This window comes from Chionomys nivalis, chromosome 23, assembly GCF_950005125.1.
Source record: "Chionomys nivalis chromosome 23, mChiNiv1.1, whole genome shotgun sequence".
NCBI classification, from domain to species: domain Eukaryota; kingdom Metazoa; phylum Chordata; class Mammalia; order Rodentia; family Cricetidae; genus Chionomys; species Chionomys nivalis.
In genome coordinates this window covers 38,310,094-38,334,130 of record NC_080108.1, presented here as the reverse complement: position 1 = coordinate 38,334,130, position 24,037 = coordinate 38,310,094, and the positions used below count along the sequence as shown (strand labels likewise).

The window sequence follows — 24,037 nt, the reverse complement described above, 5'->3', positions numbered from 1 at the left end:
AGCATTCCTGCCGTTTACACAGAAAACACATTGTTATTCCTACCATTTGTTAAGAGTTACTCTGTGTGTTTGTGTGCTCACCCGCGTGGAGACCGAAGGTCAGCGCCTGGTGTTTTCTAACATCCTCCAGTGTAGTTTTGAGACAGTCTCCCACTGAACCTGGAATCTGCCACTTTGATTAGACTGGCCGGCCAGCGAGCCACGGGAATCCACCCATCTCTGCGCTGCCGAGTGCTGGAGTTACAGATGTAAGCCACCATGCCTCTTTTTTTTTTTTTTTTTTTTTTTTTTTTTGGTTTTTCGAGACAGGGTTTCTCTGTGGTTTTGGAGCCTGTCCTGGAACTAGCTCTTGTAGACCAGGCTGGTCTCGAACTCACAGAGATCCACCTGCCTCTGCCTCCCAAGTGCTGGGATTAAAGGCGTGCGCCACCACCGCCTGGTCTTGCCTCCCTTTTATGGGGGACCCGCAACTCTGACCGCAGACTCATTTGTGTGACAAGCACTTTACACATCAATCCACCCCACCCCCCACCGCAAGATTATCTTTCCTATGGAAAGGAAAATGAATCCAAAATGCAAATGCAGTACTGAGGAATTTGGGACTAGACACTATTAGTATTTCCTGTTCTTCACGACCTCACCCAGCACATTGCAGTGGGTCATTAAATACAGTCTCGTACTTGCCTCATGTGCGGCACTAAGGGCGCCCATCCATCCGTTCAAGTATGTCTCTGTGAGCGCATATACTGAGGGAGGTCAGAAGGCATCGGGTATCCTTTATCACTCTGCCTGTTCCTTCCCTGCAAGGCTGGAAGCCTTAGTAATCCTGTCTTTGCCACTCTTGGAGCTGGGCTTACAAGCGGGTGTGGGGTGCTTACTTTGTTGTGTGTGCTACATGGCACTCCCATCTCATGGCTGTACCCTGAGTACTCTACCCACTGAGCCGTTTCTCCAGCTCCTGAAGCTCATTTGTTATAGGGGATTTGAACCTGATAATTCTGACAAGAGAAAATCATAAGCCAGCTCTGCTGTTTCTCTTCCTTTTCAATAAACCTTCGAAACCCTGAGCCACAAGATTAGATCTCATTGCTCTAACCACTGCGCAACCTCTACAGTTCTCACTTGTCATGCTTGTTTTGTTTTTTCTTGAAACAGGGTTCTGTGTAGCCCTGGGTGTCCTGGAACTCACTTTGTAGACCAGGCTGGCCTCGAACTCACTGAGATCCTCCTGCCTCTGCCTCCCAAGTGCTGGGATTAAAGGCGTGCGTTTCCAGTTTTTTAGACTTGATGTCTGAGAACACAGTGCACTCTGTTCTAGACACTCCAGGTGGTAGAGGAAGAGAAAGCAGCGGCAGCTTCAACAGCCACAGTATCTAAGGGACAAGCCCGATCTCCGAATCTACCAGGTCTACAGAGGTACTCGCTAGCGGTGTTCCAGGTGATAAGGAGTAGCTTCAAGTTTTGATCAATGAATGGAAACCAGTAAAAATATCAATAAAATATTTTAATGCCTACAATTTCTTGTATACATAAATTGCAAAACATTCACCTGTATATGCAAAAGTATATTCTTCTGCAGGTCAACAGCACCAGAAAACAAGCTAAGCTATGTCCAAGCTTTCTTCTTTTACATTTGATTTGTCCATTATGTAAAAGACATTATGGATTTAATAATTCCAAAGAAATCTATATTTCACTCTTAATCATACACTAAACACCTGAATATGTATTTCATCACATCCACTCACAAAATAAATAGTCTAATCAGCACACTGAAAATAAAACAACCAGTCTCTCTGCATATATTTATTCTCTTTCCAAAATGTTTTGGTCTTCTGCTATATCTCGGAAATGTACTACTAGCTGCTTTTAAGTTATAAAATACAAAATAATTTATTTCTTGGAGAAAATCTTGGGGGTTACCATTACAAAAATGAAATTCCGTGTTCCCTTAGACTTTCTGGTAAGTCTTTGAACTTTCTCATGGCACACACAGGGCTGCCCGGGACATGTGGTACCCTGCCTCTCAGTGGACACAACTGCATCCACTGCAGAGAGAAAGTACAAAGACCAGTTCTGAAGTGCCCTTTGCTTTAGCAAGTGGGACTGTGCAATCAGAGCCACGAGTTTTATGAAAACTACTTTCTTGTCACATAATTTGTTAGAGAATGCCACACCCATGATCATGTAACATTACAATTGTGGAACATTACTACATTCGAGAATTAACATCACCCAATAAAAGGCACATCTTCAAATAGTGAATCAAATCTGAAAATCAAGACAGTAGAGAGCATACATTAAAAATCAAGCACTTAATTTGTAAACCTTGAAAAAAGAATAGCCTGCTCCTGTTTCCTCCCAGGCTTTGTAAGCTTTTCTCGGTGGTCAGGAAATACAGAAGAGCAAAATGGAAGACACAATTTGGACTTACAGTCTTTCTTTCCTGTGTTTTTTTCAACATAAAAGTCGATGCATATCTGTTAACAGAAATGCATTCAGACATGACAGACATCACAACCTGACTCTTTACCAAGTTCTGAAACTTTAATCCAGCATAATGGCTCCTTCCTGTGCAAACAGCTGCACCCTGTAACTGAGTACAGTGCTTTCAGTTACCAGAAACCTTGACTGCAGTTACAGCTTCCAGAGAACGAATATTGAAAGGTTATCCAAGAAAAATCATGGAGGGGAAAGCACACAAGTGATAGCAAATAAAATAACGTTCCAATCCTACTTTATCAAGTAGGATATCATACTCCCTTTAACAGTGGGATAGGGAGCCAGGAGGTGGTGGCGCGTGCCTTTAATCCCAGCACTTGGGAGGCAGAGGCAGGCGGATCTTTGTGAGTTTGAGACCAGCCTGGTCTACAAGAGCTAGTGCCAACACAGGCTCCAAAACCACAGAGAAACCCTGTCTCACCCCCTCTCCCAAGGGGGAAAAAAAAAAAAAACCACCACCACCACCACCACAAAAAAACCAAAAAACCATATTTGCATGGTGAGTTAGGATGTCATATACCATCTAAAATTTAATCCTTGCACTTTTGAATTGAGTTTGAAATTCAATTCAAAATGAGTAAGTTTTAAGGACTGGGTCAATGGTCCCACAAAAGGAAGGCTAAAAATGATCACTCATAATATTCAAGCTTAAAGAATGAAGACATCATAGACAAAAGACAAAATCTGGACCTGTTGAAAAGCAAGAGCTCTCTGTAGACCAGCCTCTCCAGCACCCCATCCCTCATGGCTTAAGAGCTGAAGAAGCCAGATTCACTGTGGAATTGCCCCACAGACCAAATTCTGACTGCTTCCAACCCTCGGGTCTCTAGCATCCTATCTCTTTCTCTGTTGCTGACTATCCTTGAGACATGGCTTCCTTCCAACCAGACCCTAGATCAGCCCGGATGGACTCTAGGCTTAAGTGACAGAAAGTCTGTAGGCTGACTTTTGAGAAGGACAGAAGCTTCACAGCTCAGTAAATCACCAACAGGAAAACCTTTCACCACAGTGCATAGTTAGAAATCAAAGTGCAATACGGACAGAGGAGAAGGCGGTACTCTTCTTGATACACTAAATACTTAGTTTCTGGTTTTTTTGGTCATTAACATTTTCTAAGAAATTTAAGCTACAAATGCAATGTTATTAACATCAAGAGGTACGGGGCACCTTAGGGTCCCAGAATATCTTTCTGAGTGGGGAGTAGAGCAGAGGGCACAACACATGTCACTTGCTGATTTTTTAAACCATTACTCTTTCAAATCTAATATCCAAATAGTCATCTTTCTTTAATAAAAGGAAGAAAGAAAAGAAGACAAACAAAACAACCAACAGAATAGTAAGGACCTCATCTACTTCATACTAAGGTCAGTGTGACAGGAAGCCTGAAAGGAAAACTAGAAAAGAATATTTCTTATTCTGGAAAAATTTATATTTTAACTTAGAAAAATTTTATCACCTAATCATACAAATTAAGAATGCTTAGCATCCAATCTACAAATAATGCTGAATACAATATAATTCTATTTTGTATGTCAAAGTCACAAGGGTGACATTCATGTAATTATAAAGCCTACTCTTTCCTGGGTTTTCAATTCATAGACTGGGACAGGTCACTTTATTGCTGGCAGCATTCACAGAAGTGCTAGGCCCTTCCTAAAGACAAGTATGACTGAGATCTGGGTAGAGCCCCACTCACACATCAACCTTTTTCTCCTTTTAAAGTAGCAAAGGAACAATAAAAGACCAGCTGACTGGTAAGTGGCCCCACAGTAGCGTGCATAGCTCATCATGATCAAGCCGGCACCTGTGAATCGTTAACGTCATCAGCGCACACGGCAACCATCGTATCATATGCATTACAGCGCCCACCCTGGCTGTCTGAGAACACTGTACGCTCAGATGACAGGACAGTAAGCATTCCTTCCCGAGTGTCCGGGTGCCGACCTAAGGGTAAGGGCTTGCTCAGTCTGAAGGCCGAGTCCTTGCAGCACGGTCCCAGATTCACACATTCAGCAGCGGCTAATGTCGCTTCAGCTTCTTGGCCTTTCGACGTTTCATTTCTTCTTCTTCACGTCTCATTTCCTCCAAGTCCTCTTGCATACCTAGTCTTAAACTATGGAGAAATTGTTTTAAAGGGTATTTGTTAATACACACAAAATTACAATGTCAAAAAGCAAGGCTGGTATCTTTCGTGTGAATTGTGCTGATGAGTTTGCTCATGTAAAAGGGAGACATTTATAAACATACATACACATACATATGCACACATGATACACACAATCTAAAACGGGGTCACAGACACAATGTGGAATAAAGATTTTCACAACAGAAATCACAAAAAAAGCCTTAATATCCACATTTAAATTAATAAAATATAAATTTATCTCAAATTCAAAAAAAGATTGTGAAGTCAGGCAAGGTGGTGTACACCTTCAATCCCAGCACTTGGACTGAGTTCCAGGACAGCCAGGACTACATAGAGAGATCCTGTTTTTTTAATTTGTTTTTTAAGCTTAAAAAAGGTGTAGGTATGTGCACGCGAATGCAGATGCCTGTCTAAGCCAGAACTGGGCAGATTCTATGAAGCTGGAGTCGCAGGCAGTTCTGAGCCACCTGATGTGGGTGTAGGAAACTGAACTCAGGTTCTCTACAAGAGCAAGCAGGTTCTCCTCCTTAAGCACTGAGCCATCTTTCTATCCTTTTTAAAAACATTTAAAAATAAAGAAGACTCGTGATCTGAGTTTGTCCTTGGCACCCACATAAAGATAAATAACTGACCTACACATACAAAGTACAAAATCCAGAAAACATTCATTCATCAGTAATAATCGAATTCTTCTTTCTAATACTTATTTTGACATTTTATGTAGTTACAGGAGGGAGGGTCAAAAGAAAGAAAGCTGTTTGTGTTGAGACTGAGGTGAATTATTTCTCTGTAATAGGAAACTGTTAACACTATAAGCAAAGTAATCCTTTATCATCCTTACCCAGGAAACTCCCAGGAGCTCATGACTGGACAGCTACACAAGAAGGAGGTAGAGGGAATCTAATCTGCTGCCCCTAGGTTCCTGAGGCAGCAAAATTACAAGTTCCACGACTGAGACAAGTCTGATGGGCAAGAAAACACAGTCCATGGCAGACTCAGAAGCCTCTGATTTCAGTGTACATTACACACGAGATACTGCAACCACTTTGGCTACATAATAATCCTTACAGTGCTTCAATGAGTAAAGCAATATAGCCTCATTTTACAAATGGGAAAACCTTAGAAAGGCAAAGGAATTTGTCTAAGGCTTTCACAGCCAGCCAGTAGCAGTATCATCCAGAGAACCATGTGGTCTGGCCCCCATTCCAAACCCCGCAGCTGCAAGCTTTTCAGACATTTTTACATAAAATTACATAATGTACCAAGTCTCCCGCTCACCTCTTGGCTTCCTCCTTCTGCTGCTCCTTCCAGCTGCTCTCCATGTAACGTAAGGCATAGTCACTTTCATCTTTATATCTGGCAAGAAAGCAAAGTAAAAAATGAACAGAAATTCAATTTTCTTTTTCGAGACAGTGTTTCTTTGTAGTTTTGGAGCCTGTCCTGGAACTAGCTCTTCTAGACCAGGCTGGCCTTGAACTCACAGAGATCCACCTTCCTCTGCCTCCTGTGTGCTGGGATTAAAGGAGTGTGCCACCACCGCCTGGCAAGAAATTCAATTTTCTTATAGAGCTATATCCTCATTAAACCAAACCAAACCAAACCTACTTAACACTAAACAACTCGGTTTTAGGATTCTTCCCACCTTGTTTGGGAGTGGAAAGGCCAGACAATGGGTAGAGTTGGTTTTCCAGTAAAGACATTAAATGAGCCATAGACCCTTACAAGGCAACTCTTCCTGAGCCCAGCATTAACAAAAGCACCGAACCCAACAAGCCTTCTTCAATCAGCTACATTCATTTAACACCTTACATTAAAATCCTGAAAGCACAATATGAAAATCAATACATATTAATCTCACTAGACCATTATGACCCAGTGGAGTGAGAACTTCCAACAGTAAACCAGTCAGTCAACGGTGTGACCAGAAACATAAGCAAGTGTCACTGCTTCCCAGGCTGCCCTGAACTCACCAGCTCCGACTTCAGCTCTAGAGCAACTTGACCTTCCTCCCACTGAGAGCCCCAGATGTTAAAGCCTTGCAGATGGCCGAGCTTCTCAGAGGGGCTTCTAAAGATGTCAGAGGAAATGTGACAGGTCTCATCTGTCCTACATACATACGACAATACTTCCAAAGTGTTTACCTCACAGGTACACGGTGAAGCTTTATTTCTTTACACTAATGGCTCACAAAGTCTTACTTGGGGACTTTATAAAAAACACGTGCATTCAACAGGACTAAGGTTGGGGCCTGAGACCCTGCAGTTTTAATAAGCTCCTAGACGCATCAATAATAGTGATAGTCCCATACTAGTGACCAGGGTCCACATTCCTGGGTAGCAAAACATTACACCCAAGAAAAGAGGGTGTTGCCGGGTGGTGGTGGCACATGCTTTTAATCCCATTACTTGGGAGGCAGAGGCAGGCGGATCTCTGTGGGTTCGAGACCAGCCTGGTCCACAGAGCAAGTTCCAGGACAGGCTCCAAAACTATAGAAAAACCCTGTCTCGAAACTGCGACCCCCCCCCCAACAAAAGAAAAAACAAAAAAAAACAGAAATAAAAAGAAAAAAAAAGAAAAGCAGGTGTCTTACCAGAATGACTTTCTGACTTCAAAGCCTATCTATTTGTATTACACGAGGCCGTTTTACCCCCTCTTTTAAAGAAAGCAGCTTACAAGCAAACATCACCAAACACACTGAATTCACCAGAAACTATTTTGTGCCTTAGTTAAGGTTTCTATTGCTGGGAGCAAAACCAACCCAGGAAGTAAAGGGCTTATTTTATTGTACAACTTTTAAATCCACTATCCAGGGAAGGCAAGCCAAGAACTAGAGGCAAGAACTACTGCAGAGGCTGCTCACTGGCTTGCTCTTCATGGCTTACTCAGGCCACCTTCTCTGTTTCTTTAAGGATTTTTGGAGACAGGGTTTCTCTGTGTAGCTCTGGCTGTCCTGGAGCTCACTTTGTAGACCAGGCTGGCCTTGAACTCACTGAGATCCACCTGCCTCTGCCTCCAGAGTTTGCACCACCATGGCTGGCTCAGCCTTTTTTATGTGGGCAGTGTCGGCCTAGATCAAGAAAATGTGCCACAGGGTTGCCCAGAGGCCAATCTGGCAGTGAGCATTTCTCAATTCAAGGTCTCACTTCCCAAATGACTCTAGACTATGTCAAGATGACATTAAAAACTAATCAGCACCTGCTCTAAGACTAAATCATTTTAGGACCCCCACCACCTAAAGGTTCCTAACTAAGCACTCAATGCCTCCCTGTTAATGTTTCTCTCCTACAAACGACAAAAAGTTGATATTTTAGGTAAACCTTCAGCTTACTTTTTTCGGTCATAGCCAAAGATTTCCCGAATGTGCTTGGATATTTCTTCCTGAGGTTCTCCTTCATCTTCGATGAAATCATCCATTTCTGAATCATATTCATCATCATCATCATCTTCATACTCTCGAGGTCTTTTGTAGCCAGTCGGGAAGGGGAGCCTTTGAGGACCTAAGCACAAAGCCATGACTTTTAAGTACATTGTATGGCAAAGTATTCCTTGCAGTGGACTATATCACCTGGAGTTCAGAGAAACAAATAGTAAGATGGCATCCCTAGCAGGATAGTGGTGGCCCATACCTTTAATCCCAACACTCAGGGGGCAGTGATGAGCAGATAAATCTCTGTGAGTTTAAGGCCAGCCTGGTTTACAGAGCGAGTTCCAGAACAGTCAGGGCTACACAGAGAAACCCTGTCTTGGGAAACCAAAACAGAGGCGCGGCTGAAAGCAGAGCATCCAGCTGGCGCTCAGCACAGGGTACACATCCCTGTTGGATGAAGTATCTGGAGGGACTGAGCCTGGTTGCTTGTCATGCTTTCTAGCTTAGTTATACATACTTCTGGTACTTAAAAGATCAGTAATATTTCTGGAACTGGGTCGTTACAAACTGCCACAGAATCAATTTTTAATTCTACCAAATGAAGATACTGAAAGTAGTTCCCTATTTTTCTTGTATTTCTCTTAAAAATTCTAAGTCCTGCACATGCCTTAGCTACAGCTATCAGGGCTTGGAGCCTGAGCCAGCAGTTTTAAGACGCTCTAGGCAACACAGCAACACCATACCTGAGAAAAGAAAAAGTCCCAAGTATAAAACATTTTCAGAATTATAATTGTTCAAAGAGAGTTAAAAGTATGACTGTAAGAAAAACTCACTTTATTATTGTATTTTTATCCTAATGACTGAAAGTAAAAAAATGACCCGGGGATGTAGCTCAGCAGAGAGCTTGCCAGGATATATGAAGCCCTGGGCTTGTGTCCCAGCACTATAGCAGACCAGTGGTGGTACACACTTGTAATCCCAGCATTCAGGAGGTAGAGACACAGGGTACCAGACATCAAAGGTCACCCTCAGCTGTACAGTAAGTTCTAAGCCAACATGGGCTACCTTCTCTTAAAAAAACAAACTATAACATTAATTTCCTCAGTCCCTCAACAAAAACAACAAAGAAAAAAAAAAACCCAAAGAACAACTTTGCAAAAGACGCTTAACAGACAGTGTCTGAGAACAACTTTCTTCTAGTCTCTGAAATCGAAAGCAAGGGATTTGGGCATTGGTTTCTTTTTATCCTCTCTATGGATCCCAACAAATACTTTAGCAAGTACCTATGCAGCATGCAGTGTCTACAGGAAGCAGCTGGCGGGGCCCATCAGAGACTCCAAACTTGGAGATGGCAGATTCCTAAAGCACCAGCAGCAAGGCTCTTCACCGTGCCGACTACAGGAACAGAACTCAGGGCAGTCTAAAATAGAAGCTGGGGCACAACAGGTGCCAAGGAGCATCCGCTGGTGAATGGAGCACCAAGGCTTCACGCTCATCATTATTCTCTCATCTTTAAACCTCACGGTCTTCAAGTAAAACACTATCCTATCCACCAAGCCACCAGCCATTTCTCTCACAAATCAGTCAAATTTGCTACACGTGAGAGAACAAGGTGGGGGGTATACAACGGATCCCAGACAAGCCTCTTGCCTGCTATCAACAGTCAGTACATTACAGGGCACCAGGACGTGGTTGCAGGGTTCCTGGTCACACAAAGCTAGGTACTTTCCCAATGCCATGGTGATATTTTACCTGGGGCAGATCTGTAGCCAGACATGGGAGGCTTCATTCCATTTATCTGTCCGTTGCTTGACCGACTAATAATATTCTTTGAAGAAATTGTTTCTGAGACAACAGTGCACTTGGGTTTTATGGGGAGGCCTGGGCTACTAACTGTTCGTCCAGGTCCTAAGCTGCTCACTGGTCTTCCAGGGCCTGAACTGACAGTCCGTCCAGCTGGAACGGAACCACTTATAGATCTTCCAGGGCCACCGACTGACCGCCCAGGGGGGCCTTGGTTGCTCACTGGTCGTCGAATGTCATGTGGACTGTTTACAGACCGCCTAGGACCTCCAGAACTGCTCAAAGGTCTCCCAGAAACTCCAGGGCCACTGATGGGTCGCCCAGGGCCAGTGGAGCTGCTGGCAGGTCGTCCAGGACCATTTGTGCCATTGACTGTTCGTCCAGAGGGATGCGGATTGCTGGCAAGCTTTCTGATCCCACTGACGGATTGCTCGGGTCCTAAGCTGGAGCTGCCATTCTGGCGCCTGGGCATAGCGCCAGAACTAACTGTGGGCCGAGCTGTCCCCGGGCTAGGTCGTCCAGAAGCTGAGTCCGTGTTGCTGCCTGGCTGTCTGATACCTGGACTCTTAGCTTTGTTGTGTGGGAAGACTGTGGGCCCAGGTTTGGAATGGCTGGGATGAGAAGGAAGAGGTTTTTTGGCTTTGTGCTCAGAAGCAGGTTTCTGAGTCCCACTAGCAGCAGTCTTCGGGACACTTGGGGAACAGGTGCTGGGGTGAGGCTTTCCAGCCCCATTGAAGACAGGTCTGTTGTGTGAGGCCTGGGAGCTACTGCCAGATCCTGCCTTGGTTCTCTCTCCTGGCATGGATTTGGATGAAGACAAAGCTACTTGCTTTTCACTGGCTGTGCTGGGTCTGGGTTTCTTCTCAGCATGAGGAGACAGCAATCCTTTGGAAGAAGGCTGCCTGTCCCCAGAACCCTTGCTGGGTTTTGTGCCCACACTGTCTCTATGAGAGGGGGTCCTTTTGGACATGGGCGGAGGTAGTTTGGCGTCGGTCTCAGGTTTCTTTTTCTTATGCTTTCGTTCAAGAAACTCTCGCTCCCTGAGTTCCTCTGCAGTCATGGGCCGCTCCTCAGCTTTCCTCGCTGCCTTGATCTCCACTGGTTCAAACTGCTTCTTCTCAGCTAACCTCAGCAAGTCAGTGAAGTTCATGGGGGGAGGGGCACTCTTAAGGGGGGCTTTTGGTTTGCTTTCAGCTTTGAGAGGCTCTTGCTCCTCCTCGAAGTCCTGCTCCAACTCATCCTGACTGTAGTCTAGGAACTCTTCCTCCTCCACCTCACACTCTGGGTCAGTTCCCTGGTTCGGGCGGCTTTCTGCTAGCTGCCTCTTCTTTGTCTTTTCCTCCACAGGAATCCCATCGTAGCCATGAAAATTGTCCTTTGTCCTCTTGGCCATAGCTCTGGCTTTCTTGTCATGTTTGAGCTCAATTCGCTTTCTCACTAGTTCTTCCTTCCTCCTTTTCTCTTCTAAGGCTGAAAGGAACAGAACAAGAACACACTGTTGCAAAGTCTCAGGACAGCTCATGTGACACCGTCCACAGTCAAAACACAGACAACATCGAGATATCTAGGAGTCAAATGAGGAAGTCATCTAACAAAATCGTGAAATTTTTACACAAGTGGGTCCTATATGAGCTTCTCTTTATGTGTAAACAAGTAAAGGACTTGGTTTGCTTTATATGTAAAAAATGGCTCATAAATACACCAAGTTAATGGAACACCAGCACCCACTGACGTTAAGAATGAACCAACGAATACCGAAACCGATGTCAGGATCAAGGTAAAGAACAAAGACTTGTTATGGAGAGTTAGTTGGTCGCTACACCAGGCCTTTTCACCCCTCCCCTCAAGACATAAGGCCTTGCTATGTTGTCTGGGCTGCTCTCAAGCTCATGGGCTCGAGGAACCATCACCATGCCTCAGCCCAGTGAATACTTGAGGCAACAGGTGAACATCACTATGCCTAGCTCCACGAAGCCTCGAGGGTGGGTGGGACAGGGGCAGATAAAACAATACAATAGTTAACCTATGAACAGGCACCTATGTATATGTCCAGAAAGTTAGCTTAGAGACACGTATACATCATCCCCCAAATACAAATAGTTAACCTATGAACAGGCACCTATGTATATGTCCAGAAAGTTAGCTTAGAGACACGTATACATTATCCCCCAAATACAAATAGTTTACCTATGAACAGGCACCTATGTATATGTCCAGAAAGTGAACTTAGAGACACGTATACATCATCCCCCAAATTTACTAGTCTGTTTCGACATTTTTACAAACACACACTGTTGAGTCGAGGATGGCTTTGGTGGCAGACACTGAGACTAAGAGACACAACACAACACAAGCACATACCTTTCCGTCTAAGCTCCTCTTCTTTCCTCCTAAGGAAAGCTTGCACAGCTGCCGACTGGACACCTTTCACTTTTGGGTCTTTCTTGGGAGGTCCCACTGCCAAACTGTACCTTTTCTAAAAACAAAAGCAGTATAAGAGCTATAAGCAATTCAATTTTAAGGACATATGAAGAGTCCAAGAATAAAAAAATAAAAATGTAGATTCCAGACATAAGAATGTAAAAATAAAGAAATATGAAGTTCTAAGTCTAGGAGAATGAGAACAGTAAGCAGCTTTCTCAGCAGATCAAGGATCAATCGTTCACAGTGAGCTATTTTCTCGGATGCTTGGGAAGCCTCCATCAGCTTAGGTCATTCCATTTTACAACTGGCTGTTCTATTTACAAGGCCGGAGTTTCTCTCTGAAAACTGAGAGTAGTGTCCTGGCCATCCTTGATGAACTGAGTTAACCCTTAGGAAACAGAGATGCGTTAGGCACTGTGTCTGTTACGGGAAACTGGCACTGTTAAAGGGGAGGCATAGGGCTTCAGTTTAACTGCCTGGAGGAACCAGGAGAAACAGAGAACTGATGTGGGAGTGATTTCTTTCTAATCTGTTGCTTTATTGGTTAATTAATAAAGAAACTGCCTAGGCCCATTTGATAGGCCAACCCTTAGGTGGGTGGAGTAAACAGAACAGAATGCTGGGAGAAAAAAGCCGAGTGAGTGTGTCGCCATGATTCTCCCACTCCAGACAGACGCAGGTTAAGATCTTTCCTGGTAAGCCAGCTCATGGTGCTACACAGAATATTAGAAATGGGTTAGATCAATATGTAAGAGCTAGCTAATAAGAGGCTGAAACTAATGGGCTAGGCAGTGTTCAAAAGAATACAGTTTCCGTGTAATTATTTCGGGTAAAGCTAGCTGGGTGGCGGGATGCAGCCCTGACGCCGCTCCTATTACAACAGAGTGGCACCCAACGTGCTAATGAACTCCACGTAAAACCTGAGAGGGCTTAAAAAGGACACAGAGAACACGGTGTGCAAACACCTGGTTTAACTAATGAGCTCTGATAATGGAGGTTGATCGTAAAAATTCCTTTGTTCAGACCTAGTGCTTGGTGCCCCTACTAAAAAAAGATGGGTTCTAGAAACTGGCCTTTTGTCACAGCCTAACAAACACCATCTCTGGCTATGGTCTCAGCTAGCTGATAAGCTTCTGTGCCCTGCGGTGTTTGTTTCCTTATTTATTATTTTTAAGTTTGCTTCTGGTTTTCCTGGGACCTGGTTTCTGGAATAAAGTCTGCCTCTGGTTCATTAGACTTGGTGGTGTTCCCATCTTTGTGCAACCCCCCCTGGACCCAACATATACAGTCTATGTGGCTCAGTGACAGAGTGCTTGTCTGCCAGTGCTTGTGCGCAGCTCTGAGTTCAATTTTCAGTATTGCAGAAAATGAGGTAGGAAAGAGTGGGCCCAGTAATCTTTAACTGTAGCATTTAAATTTGTGAAATATTAATTTGCTACACAAGTTCCGTTAGACTGGTTTCCGTATTACCAAGATCACCACTACAGCACAGGCACAGATGGTGTTTTCCTGGACTTTGGTTTTTAAGTAACCGCATAAAGAAAAATGAATGATTGAGCCCTGAAAGAAAAACATTTCAATTTCTTAAGTATCTACTACTAGAGAAGCATGGTAAGCAGCTAATCCTCATGTCTGGGACATGGGACATAAATCTATGGGCCAGCAATTTTTTTAAAAATTACAGAACTGAATAAGCCAGTCTCACACATACAGGTACTCTACTGTATTCCATCCCTAAAGACAAGAGTCTTAAAGTGCCCCCCTCTTCTGTTATATGAGGCAGACATCCTTTTTAAGTACTAAATCTTATCTGTGATGATAATAAAAGAAAGTCATCTTTGTGGGAAAAGCCAGCAGTCTGTAAACCCCAACGCCTCCCCATCCAGCGTATGAGAGTTTGTCAACCCCCATGTTCTTCCATCCTGTGTATGCCCACCCTTGGAGGGAAGCCTAAGGATCTGCTTACTATCGGGCTGCCAGATACAATGTATCTTTTTTCTTTTCTTTCCTCTATTGATACAATGTATCTTAAACTCAAGGCGTAAGGTTGCCAGATACAATGTATCTTTTTCTTTTCCTCTCCTCTATTGATACAATGTATCTTGAAATAAGCTCAAGTTGCAACTGAAAAAGTAGCTGGACAAGACCCGCAGGCCTCATCCAACCTGAAAATCCTGCATGATGGAATGTTGACAACTGACTCATTCCCGATGGAGAAATCCCAAGACAGTTCCAATTGTTTTCCAGTCACCCAAGCTAGGACACAATCAGATTCCTTAGTCCACATCTTTGTAAACTGAATTGAGAGCTCTTTCCTGCAGGAATACTATGAATATAAACGACACCTGATTCAAGTGTCACACAGCTCCCAGGCAGCATCACAACTGAAATGATTTTTGGTATATTCAGAGTTTCACAGCAACCATCTCTGGTTTTCAGGATATTATAACCACCTTAAAAAGAAATCACTTACTTAAGTGATGGGTCTGGCAACCATTAGTGAACTTCCTATCTCCATCTCCTTCAATAGCTGAGTAATATTGCAGGGCATAGATCCATACCCTATTACTTATCTGTTCACCAGTTGGCCATCTGGATGATTTCCATTTGTTTTTGCCTTCATAAAAAATGCTGCTGGGACATTTGTATGCAGTTTTAGGCAGATGTACATTTAAACTTCTCTTGGGTATTTTTTTTTTTTGAGACAGGGTTTCTCTGTGTAGCCCTGGCTGTCCTGGAACTCACTCTGTAGACCAGCCTGGCCTCGAACTCACAGAGATCCATCTGCCTCTGCCTCCTGAGTGCTGGGATTAAAGGTGTACACCACCACATGGCTATGATCATATATTTTAACACTAAACTCAGTAGACTTTTCCAAAAAGGGCTGCAAGCATGCAAGCATCAAAGATTAAAATATGTTTTGATGGACAATTTCTCCCCACCTCACAATAAAGCATGATTTAAAAAAAAAGCCTAAGGCTGGAGCACACTGTGTTCTCTTTAAGACAGAAGAGTCATTTGGCCCCGCCCCTGATCAGATGGTCATAGATAGCAGCAGCAACAGCACACCAAGGTGTATGCATCAATTCTGACTCTTGATTCCAAAGCACCAGACCCCTTCATTGTCTGGGTTTTATGAGAAGCAGCCGGACACGTTTCTTTTATCCTAAACATATCCGTTTTACCATCCTGCAAAGCCAACTTCATCATTCTGTAGGACCCCATGAATGATCCCCAATGGTGGCATTGCTGTCATTTAGTATAGCAACAGAGATTTTGCCAAGATTTTGTAATTCTAAAGCCAACAAACAGGCTTAGAAAACATCAAGCCATTTAAAAACATACTCCTCTCATTGAAACCATCCTGTGGAGATCCGATTAAGAAGCAGCATGCGGTCTGGAAATCTCGCTCAGCAAGTGCACAGTCAGGACCAGCATGTTACTCCCCCTTATTCCCCAAACTGCTCCTTAGGAGAAACAAGACTGTTGTAATAGAAAATAGAAAATTTCTGATGATTTTACATCACTTATTATTGGTTAGAGTAATCAAACAATATATTCTTTTAAAAAAATAATTTATTTATTTTACGTACATTGGTATTTTGCCTGCACGTATCTCTGTGTGAGGGTGTCATATCTTGGAGTTACAGACAGTTGTTAGCTGCCATGTGGGTGCTGGGAATTGAACCCAGGTCCTCTGGAAGGACAGTCGGTACTCTTAACAACTGAGCCATCTCTCCAGCCCCCAAACAATATATTCTTAACTTTAATCAACACCACAAAGTTTTATACACCTTTTCAAGACATTAGTCAAGAATGAATGCAGGAAGCGGCTCTTTGCACAGCTAGCTCAGCGGGGTGGGAATAAGACATGCAGAGCATCTATTCAGGTTGGCTATGTTAAACATCAAAATCAACCATCACAAGGTTTTTAAAACATTCAGTAAGGGTTGGGGTACAGCTCAACAGTAGGAAACTTGCTGGCAAGCTGGAGGCCCTGGTTCAACCCTTGGTGCATTATTCAAATCTACTATAAAACCCGCACATCAAATGAGTTCTTTGTTAGAAACAGCCTTCAAAAAGGGTAGTTGTTTTCCTGGTGCTCAGGCACAGGCTTTGTAGCTGAATGCATGTTGAACGCAGGTCTTCTGACTCAGGACCAAACATGTTTTCACACTTCACTTTCTATTTGACTCCAACACTGGTTTCCTCAGGCCCACAGCCCAATCTTAAACAGAATTCCCTAATTTCCATGCATATCTACCCCAGACAGTTAGGTCTACAACTGAACGTCCCTATATTCTTCTCCTTTCCCATCCTTTAGGGGAGGGATTACTCTTTTAGAACAGACTTCAAATATCACCCGTCAGCCAGTTTTCCATCCATGTACTAACGAGTATCAGTCCTGTTTAGCTTTAGAGATCAGATAAGATCAGGTGGGCCCATTCAAGTGGTCTGGTCGAGTGGGCTGTCCACCGTTTCTAAATGCTATTGGTTTGGCCTTTATATTATCTTTCCATCTTTATACTGAGAACGTCATAAATATCCAACAGTATTATCGCTTAAAGCTGTATTAAAGAAGAGCTGAGGCAGGGAGCTTGAGTTCTATCTATGAAGATGACAAACTCAATATATTCTCTTCAATCAACAGAGAGTCTGGGACTCTGAAGCACAGGGCGGGATTAGATCCTCCCCCTTCAGTACAACCAATCCTAAAACTCACTGCTGTGGCCTTGGGCAATTTCTTCACCTCACTAGGCTTGTTTGTCATCTGTAAAATCTCTTTCATATGCTCATTATGGCGACTAAATTAATTAACATATGAAGTGCTTAGAACAATACCTGGCAAAAGCTCAGCACAACGAATATTAATTGTTATCACCATTATTAAGAAAGAGATTCTCTAAGGTGTTACGAGAAGAGAGACAACAGAATCCCTGCCGGGGAAACATGAACCCTAGTTTCTAAAGACAGCTTCAATCCTTAAAGCACTGGTTTAGAAGTACTGCTCTACCCTAGAGAGCAGCTATCTGAGACACCAGGGATGTCTTGTCAGCTCTCCCAGAAGGCCAAAATCCAGTTTCTGTAGAGAAATCACTACTGCAGCAAAAACTTTTGTTAACTCACACCATTCTTCACAAGGAACCATCCCAGCACTTGGGAGGCAGAAGCTGGCAGATCTGTCTGAGGCTAGCCTGGCTTACATAATGAGTACCACAGGCCCACCAAGGCTACAGAGTGAAATCCTGTCTTTTTAAAAAAAAAAGCCAGTGACAATGACTGGTTGCATCATCTTGATCAGCTGTTATTTTTGTATTCAGAATTCCACTGAGAAGAGTGTGTACCTAACACTTACACACATAGTGCAATCTTACCTTTGTTTTAATTAAAACATTAGGATGATTGTTTCATTGCAAATCAAGAACAGTGAAGGAAGTGTTAGTACAAGCTGAGCATCCTTAATACAAAAATTCAGAATCCAACACGATCCAAAATCTGAGATGTTTTGAGGACTGATAGTGAACTCAGGCAAAATCCATAGGAGACAGCTTGGTTTGAGACCCCACTTAGTTTTGGCTTATTCTCAAACCCCTGGCATAATGTATTTGGCAGGCTGCTTCCATTACTTGCACATACTATGCACACATAGCCACTGCAAACAATGTACCTAGCAACCGCAGAACCACACAATCCCTCACTTGTATGGGTTACACGATCTCCCAACTCTGAACAATGGGATACTTTCCCAGCCACTGGTAACAATCAAATTTACAATTTTTATTTAAAAGTATTTCCAGTTTCCAGGTATGGCAATTAGAAGGGCCAATTGAGCTTAAACTGGTTTTCAGAGCATGCACAGTAAGGAAAAATTGCATTGTCTTGTAACCCAGGGAGAATCTCTACTTACCATCTTATGCCTATGCATAATTGGAGGAATGGACAGAATTAAAGTCAGATACATTATAGGGAGGGACATGCACAGCAAAGAAATGATTATATATAACCCATCCATCAATCAAAATAAAGAACCTACCCTAACTGTATTCAGAGTAAACCAGGGCCCTTTTCCCCAGGCTGCATCCTAGGGCCCTGAGCACCTTTACTCTTGTTCTGTCAAGTATTATCTTATTGCTTTGTGCTAAATAAAATTATCATGTTTCTTTTGCAAATGTATGTGTGTGCCCTTATTTTCAACTCTTTGGATAAGAGGCCAAGGATCTGGAAACACCCAACTCAAAACTATGATCCCTCTAACAATAGGACAGCACAAGTTGAAAATTTCACACCATGGGTTAAAGCCAATGCAGAGGCACTCTAAGGTGGTCCGTGCTTAAGAACACACAATGCTCTTGCGAAGGATTGAGGCGCAGTTCCTAGCACACATACCCTCTGTAACTCCAGTTCCAGGAGATTGAAGAGTACAAGAATAAGGAATATAAAAACGTAGATTCCAAAAATAAGTAGAAATAAAGTTGTAAGCCCAGGAGAATGAGAGCAGACTGTCAGCGGCTTTCTCAGCAGCTTAAGGATTAACTATTAACAGCAGGTTACTCCACTTTACAACCCATAGCTCTATTTGTGAGGCCGAAGCTGCCCTCTGCAAACTTAGGGTCGCTCTGCAAACTGAGAATAAGCTTTTAGATACCCCCTGGCCACTCATGGCCAGCAATTGATGTGAGCTGAGCTAACTTTTAAATGATGGGATGTATGTGATTTTTGACTGTTTGGTTTTATATTTTTCCCATACCCTTCCCTGCCATGCGAAACTGGCAGTGGCAGGGAGGTGCAGAGCCTTGGCAAACACCATCAGAGAGCGCCAGGGAAAACAACGGGCTAAATACAAACTCTAGTTTAACTGAAAAACCCTGTTAATGGAAATTTCAAAGAAGGGCAATTTGTGTCTGAGTTTTACCTTGAGACTGTAAAAGTTCTTTTGTTATTACCTAATGCTTGCTATAAAAGGAGGAGTTTGGAAGCTGGCCTTTGCCACAGCCTTAGGAGAATGAACGCTGGCTGTGGTCTCGGCTAGCTGGTAAGCTTTTTGTGCCCCATGGAGATTTATTTTTTTAATTTTATTTTCCTGGAATAAAGTTTGTTTCTGGTTTACTAGACTTCGGTGGTCTGTCCCCATATTTCCACGACCCCATGGAGCAACTGGATCTAACGCCCTCTTCTAGACTCTGGGGCACTGCACTGCACATCTGCACAAATGTACATGCAGGCAAAACACCCACATACATAAAGTAAATTAAAAAAAGGAAAATTGTTTTTAAAATATTGTATGAAAGTAATCTTCAAGCTCTGGTTACCTGAACAAAATCTACGCAAGATAGAGCTGACATTCCCAACATCATGTATAGGAGAGAGGCTCATGAGACCTGTGATAGTTTGGATGATAATGGTCTCCATGAGTTCACGTTTGAATATTTGGTCCCCAGTTGGTGGAGCTGTGTCACTAGGCTTTGGGGTTTCATAAGATGACATTTCCAGTTAGTTCTCAGCTACTACTCCCCCACCATTTCCTGCCTGCCTGCTGCCATGCTTTGTGCCATGATGGTCATGAACTCTAACCTTGTAAACCAATAAACTGCTCTATAAGTTGCCCGGTCGTGTGTCTTATCACAGCAACAGGAAAGTAACTTAAGACAGGACTCACTGCTCCTTGATAGTAAATAAAGGTTGATGAGCTAGGGGGCAGCAGCTGCTTAGGGAGGAGAGTCATTTCTTTAGTGGTTGAGTCTCTGGTAAACTGCCCATGCTCACGCATGCTCATGCAAGCGACCCTATTCAAACCCAATGGAGCTCGCTCTCTCTCTCTCTCTTTTGGCCTCACTCACACACGTCATGAAAGTAGGAGAGGGGCGTGGGAGAAAGAGGTATAGTGGGAGAGGGGTGAGAGGATAATGGAGGGTAACAATAACTATCATTATTTGTGGATAAAATTGTCAAAGAATAAAAAAACTAAAAATACCTCCACACTACATAAATTATACACATATATATGAAACAGATTAATTTTGTGTTGAGACGCCATTCCTATTCTCATATCTCATCATATTTATATGAATATCACAAAATTCTGGGGGAAAATCTGACATGCAGAATCCTTCTAGCACCAAGTGCTCCAGGAAAAGGGTATACAACTGTAGCTCTGCAGCCAGATACAGACACCTACATCTGTGACAGGCTCTTACCCATCATTAGCCTGGTCAGCTTTCCTCAGCAAAGGCAGGTCTAAGAACTCTAAAGTTCAGATAGGATCCAAGAAGGTGAGGGGACAAATAGCTAAAGGGGAAAGGACCAAGCACACAAACTCAAAGTCCTTTGATTCCCTAATCAGGTTTAGGCCAAGTGGATCATATTATGCATGACACACAGTGGGGTGTGTGTGTGTGTGTGTGTGTGTGTGTGTGTGTGTGTGTATTTATCAAAATGCTTCTTGAGCTGGATGGTAGCATTTATTTAGCTATTTAGAGACATGGGCTCATGTAGCTTAGGCTGGTTTACAACTGCTTTGTAGTTAAGGATCTTGAACACCTGGTGAGAACATCATCCTGTACCTCCCAAGTGCTAAGAGTTCAGGCTTTCAGTGGTCCACAGGCTAGGGGTAGCTGTTAAGGTACTTATTTTGCAAAATTACCTGTTTAAGTAAAAGAAACACTTAAATAAGGGAAATACAAATTTGGAGACTAGTCATATTAGCTATATCTTTCAGAAACAGGTAAAGGATTTGGAGGTGGAGCCCAGAAATTGAAGCTCAGTTGCAGAGTACTTACTTGCCTTACATGAGAGGTCCCAAGCCCAGTCCCATCACTGAGAAAACAATAAAATGAAAACAATACACATATAAAATAACTTAACTCTTGTTAATGTATGTTAAATACTAAGCACGGCACATATGGATTTGTAAATACTCTGTTTATAATTGTCCAAATATTTTGAGCTGATAAAATTAAGATGCACAGATGAATCAGTTTATGAAAAATCATGAATTAAATTTAATACTATTTAGCTAGGGCCTGGAGAGATGGCTCAGAGGTTAAGAGCATTGCCTGCTCTTCCAAAGGTCCTGAGTTCAATTCCCAGCGACCACATGGTGGCTCAGAACCATCTGTAGAGGGGTCTGGTGCCCTCATCTGGCCTGCAGACATACACACAGACAGAATATTGTATACATAATAAATAAATATTAAAAAAAATACTATTTAGCTTGTTTTATTCCAACTGCTTTTTATGACTTTAATTCCACATAAAAGATAAAGGAGCTAATGTTGCAAACAGAGTCAAACTTCTAAGTTCTAAGTCAAACTTCTACGACTTGGGAGAAGAGAAAGATGATTCATAAAATGTGTCTTATTCAATTATTAAATTTTAAATTACTTAACCAATTTACCTTTCTTCATTTCCTGTTAGTGCAGACACATCAACAAATACCATGTATTTTGAAATTTTTGGATTATTTTTCTGCCTCTCTCCCAGTAGCTATTGGCTTTTAATTAATTATATTTTTTTGAGACAGGGTCTCTCTCTATATAGCCCTGGCTGTCCTGGAGCTCATGATGTAGACCAGGATGGTCTTGAACTCACTGAGCTCTGCCTCTGCCAGTATTGTAACTAAAGGGATGAGCCACCACACCCACCCAGCTATTGGCTTTTAAAATCTGGGTTCTCATTTTTCCACAAGACAATTACTGGGCATTAAGGCTAGTATCGTAGGCTTGTGCCCACAGCTTCAACCTGCAAGGATTATGAGTTGTGGCACAGAATGTTTATTCTGAGTGATTATTATCGGGATGTGAGATGGCTATTCATATAGATTCATATATAAAACATATGTATATGTACACATACAAACATATAACTACTCGTCATTTTAGTTTAATATATTCAAACGAGTAAAAAAATAGGCTGAATTAGAACAGAAGTGGTAAGAGAGGGGGAAAAAAAACCTGCAATATACAAAACTAGGAAATGAAGAGTCCACGTGAGATCTCAAATTCCAGCTGACTGAATCGAAGAGAGGTGTTTTGAGTTGGACACTTCACTGATCAAACCGCAAATATCAAAACGCGAAATATCGGTTTACAGCTGTGCTGGGGGAACCTTCTGATGATCCAGAAATGATTAGTTTATGCAAAACAGCTATAACCCCAGAAACCAGATGTCGGACCACTTCAGCATTTAGCTCTGGAACTGTGCAAACGGAATCTAAAAGTCTGGAAGTCCACTAGGAAACGAAAGCTGAAATCGGCTTTGCCTAACCCGCTCGAACAGGAAATCCATCACGCACCTTAGGCAAATAAAAGGTCTATCACACACCCGCAGCCCACGTGGTCACCTCACAGTTGGCCTTGGGTTTCCTGAAATGCTCTAACTTCTCTTCCCAACGTAAAGACGCCTCTTTGGCAGGTGATAACATCTTTGGCTCAGTGGGTAGGGCCACGAACAAGAGAACCTTTCCAAGAAATCACGCTGAAACTGGTATTAGACTCGCCAAAAAGACCCAAAAAGCTGTATCGGGCCAAGTCCTTAAAGTGCCCGAGCTTTCTGGCAAATATTGGTCTTCAATATAGGGGCTGAAGTTTTTTTCGAAGCCAGGCGCTACTGTGCTAGACAGCATCCTGCCAGGCGCGGCTCACTCACCCACTTTGCGCAACTCTAAAATCCCCCAAGCCGCAAAGTCCACCTTTCGGGAAACATGGTTTGGCGGAAACTAACCCCCCAAAAAGCTCCCCTTTCGCATCCCCGGATAAACTCCAGAAGAGGGCGTAGTCCAAGTTTCCGAGGCCGATAGGCGCTCGCTTAGAAGTTCCACCCGTCACATACGAACTTGACGCCCGGGATTCCTCCTGCAAGACCGGAGACTCACCGGTACGTGGTTGACACCTTGTCCTTTGGAAGCGATCAGGAGGATTTCCCTGAAGTCCATGTCTGGCCGAAGAGAAGAGCCCGGCTGGGCCGGGGACTCGGGACGCGGCGGACTCACGTCTCGCCGCTGCGCTCAGCTCCGCTGACTGGCTTGCTTTGGTGGCCCCTCTCCCGCCGCCCCTCGACACGGACACTTCCGGCGCCTTCTAATGCCGTGTGCCGCCCCCGCGCTGCAGCTGACTACAGCACATCTGTGTGTGTGTGTATATATATAAACACACACGCCCGGCGCCGCCGCAGCGCTGGCCACGACTGCGCAACTTCCGCTTTCGGGGGCGAGACACGTAAAAAGGCGTACGTGGCTGTTGGCGTTGTCTCAAGTGGGCGGGACCGAAGCTTTTGTCAGCCAACCGGACGCAATATTAACAGCTAGGGGTGTGGCCAAGAGCGGGAGCGATCCTCACCGTCTTCGCAGCCAGAGGGTCGCGGGGACAGACAGCCGGTGGGGGAGAAGAGGAGGGACCTCCTTCCAGGTGTGGGTCCTGTAGGTATCACGCGTGGGTATTCAGATTTCAAATAGCAGCGTTCCAACGGCTGAACCGAGAGGTCTGGAGAAGATTTCGGTTGCGTTTATCGGCTCCCCGGGGGCTGCGCGTGCGCACATGGCTTCGCCTGGTCCTCGGATGCTAGTTGCTCAGAGCACAGAGGCGCCTGCTGCTTTTTGTCCAGGGAATGAGAAAAGCCTATGGTCACATACCGAGCCGGGTTTGACCCTGACGCACTACCAAACAAACGTGCACTGGGAGTCTAGCCTGGCGTTCATTTGAGTTATCCTGAGTTTGCAAGGTTATTTTGTCTCAATAAAGTACACGTGAATAACTAGGTATACCAGGGTCTGGGGTGGGAATGGATCATGGATCTTTTGG

The 24,037-nt window shown here is 43.6% G+C and overlaps 1 protein-coding gene across 1 annotated transcript; it reads right to left on the bottom strand.

The window, feature by feature from the left end:
* Positions 1-1,489: 1,489 nt before the first annotated feature.
* Spty2d1 (SPT2 chromatin protein domain containing 1) lies at positions 1,490-23,396 on the bottom strand. The gene is made up of 6 exons (XM_057756508.1): positions 23,113-23,396; positions 12,180-12,294; positions 9,768-11,288; positions 7,977-8,145; positions 5,927-6,004; positions 1,490-4,615 (listed from the first exon to the last, which is right to left on the bottom strand). The coding sequence occupies exons 1-6, from the start codon at positions 23,170-23,172 to the stop codon at positions 4,522-4,524; spliced, it is 2,037 nt and encodes a 678-aa protein (XP_057612491.1). The 5' UTR covers positions 23,173-23,396; the 3' UTR covers positions 1,490-4,521.
* Between the last annotated feature and the right edge of the window lie 641 nt (positions 23,397-24,037).

Coding starts and splice junctions, on each gene's coding strand:
- Spty2d1 (XM_057756508.1), bottom strand. CDS start 23,172: ATGGACTTCAGGGAAATCCTCCTGATCGCTTCCAAAGGACAAGGTGTC. Junction 11,289..12,179: donor AGAGGAGCTTAGACGGAAAG/GTATGTGCTTGT, acceptor TGTTCCTTTCAG/CCTTAGAAGAGAAAAGGAGG. Junction 6,005..7,976: donor TTTGGCTATGACCGAAAAAA/GTAAGCTGAAGG, acceptor CTTTCTTGCCAG/ATATAAAGATGAAAGTGACT.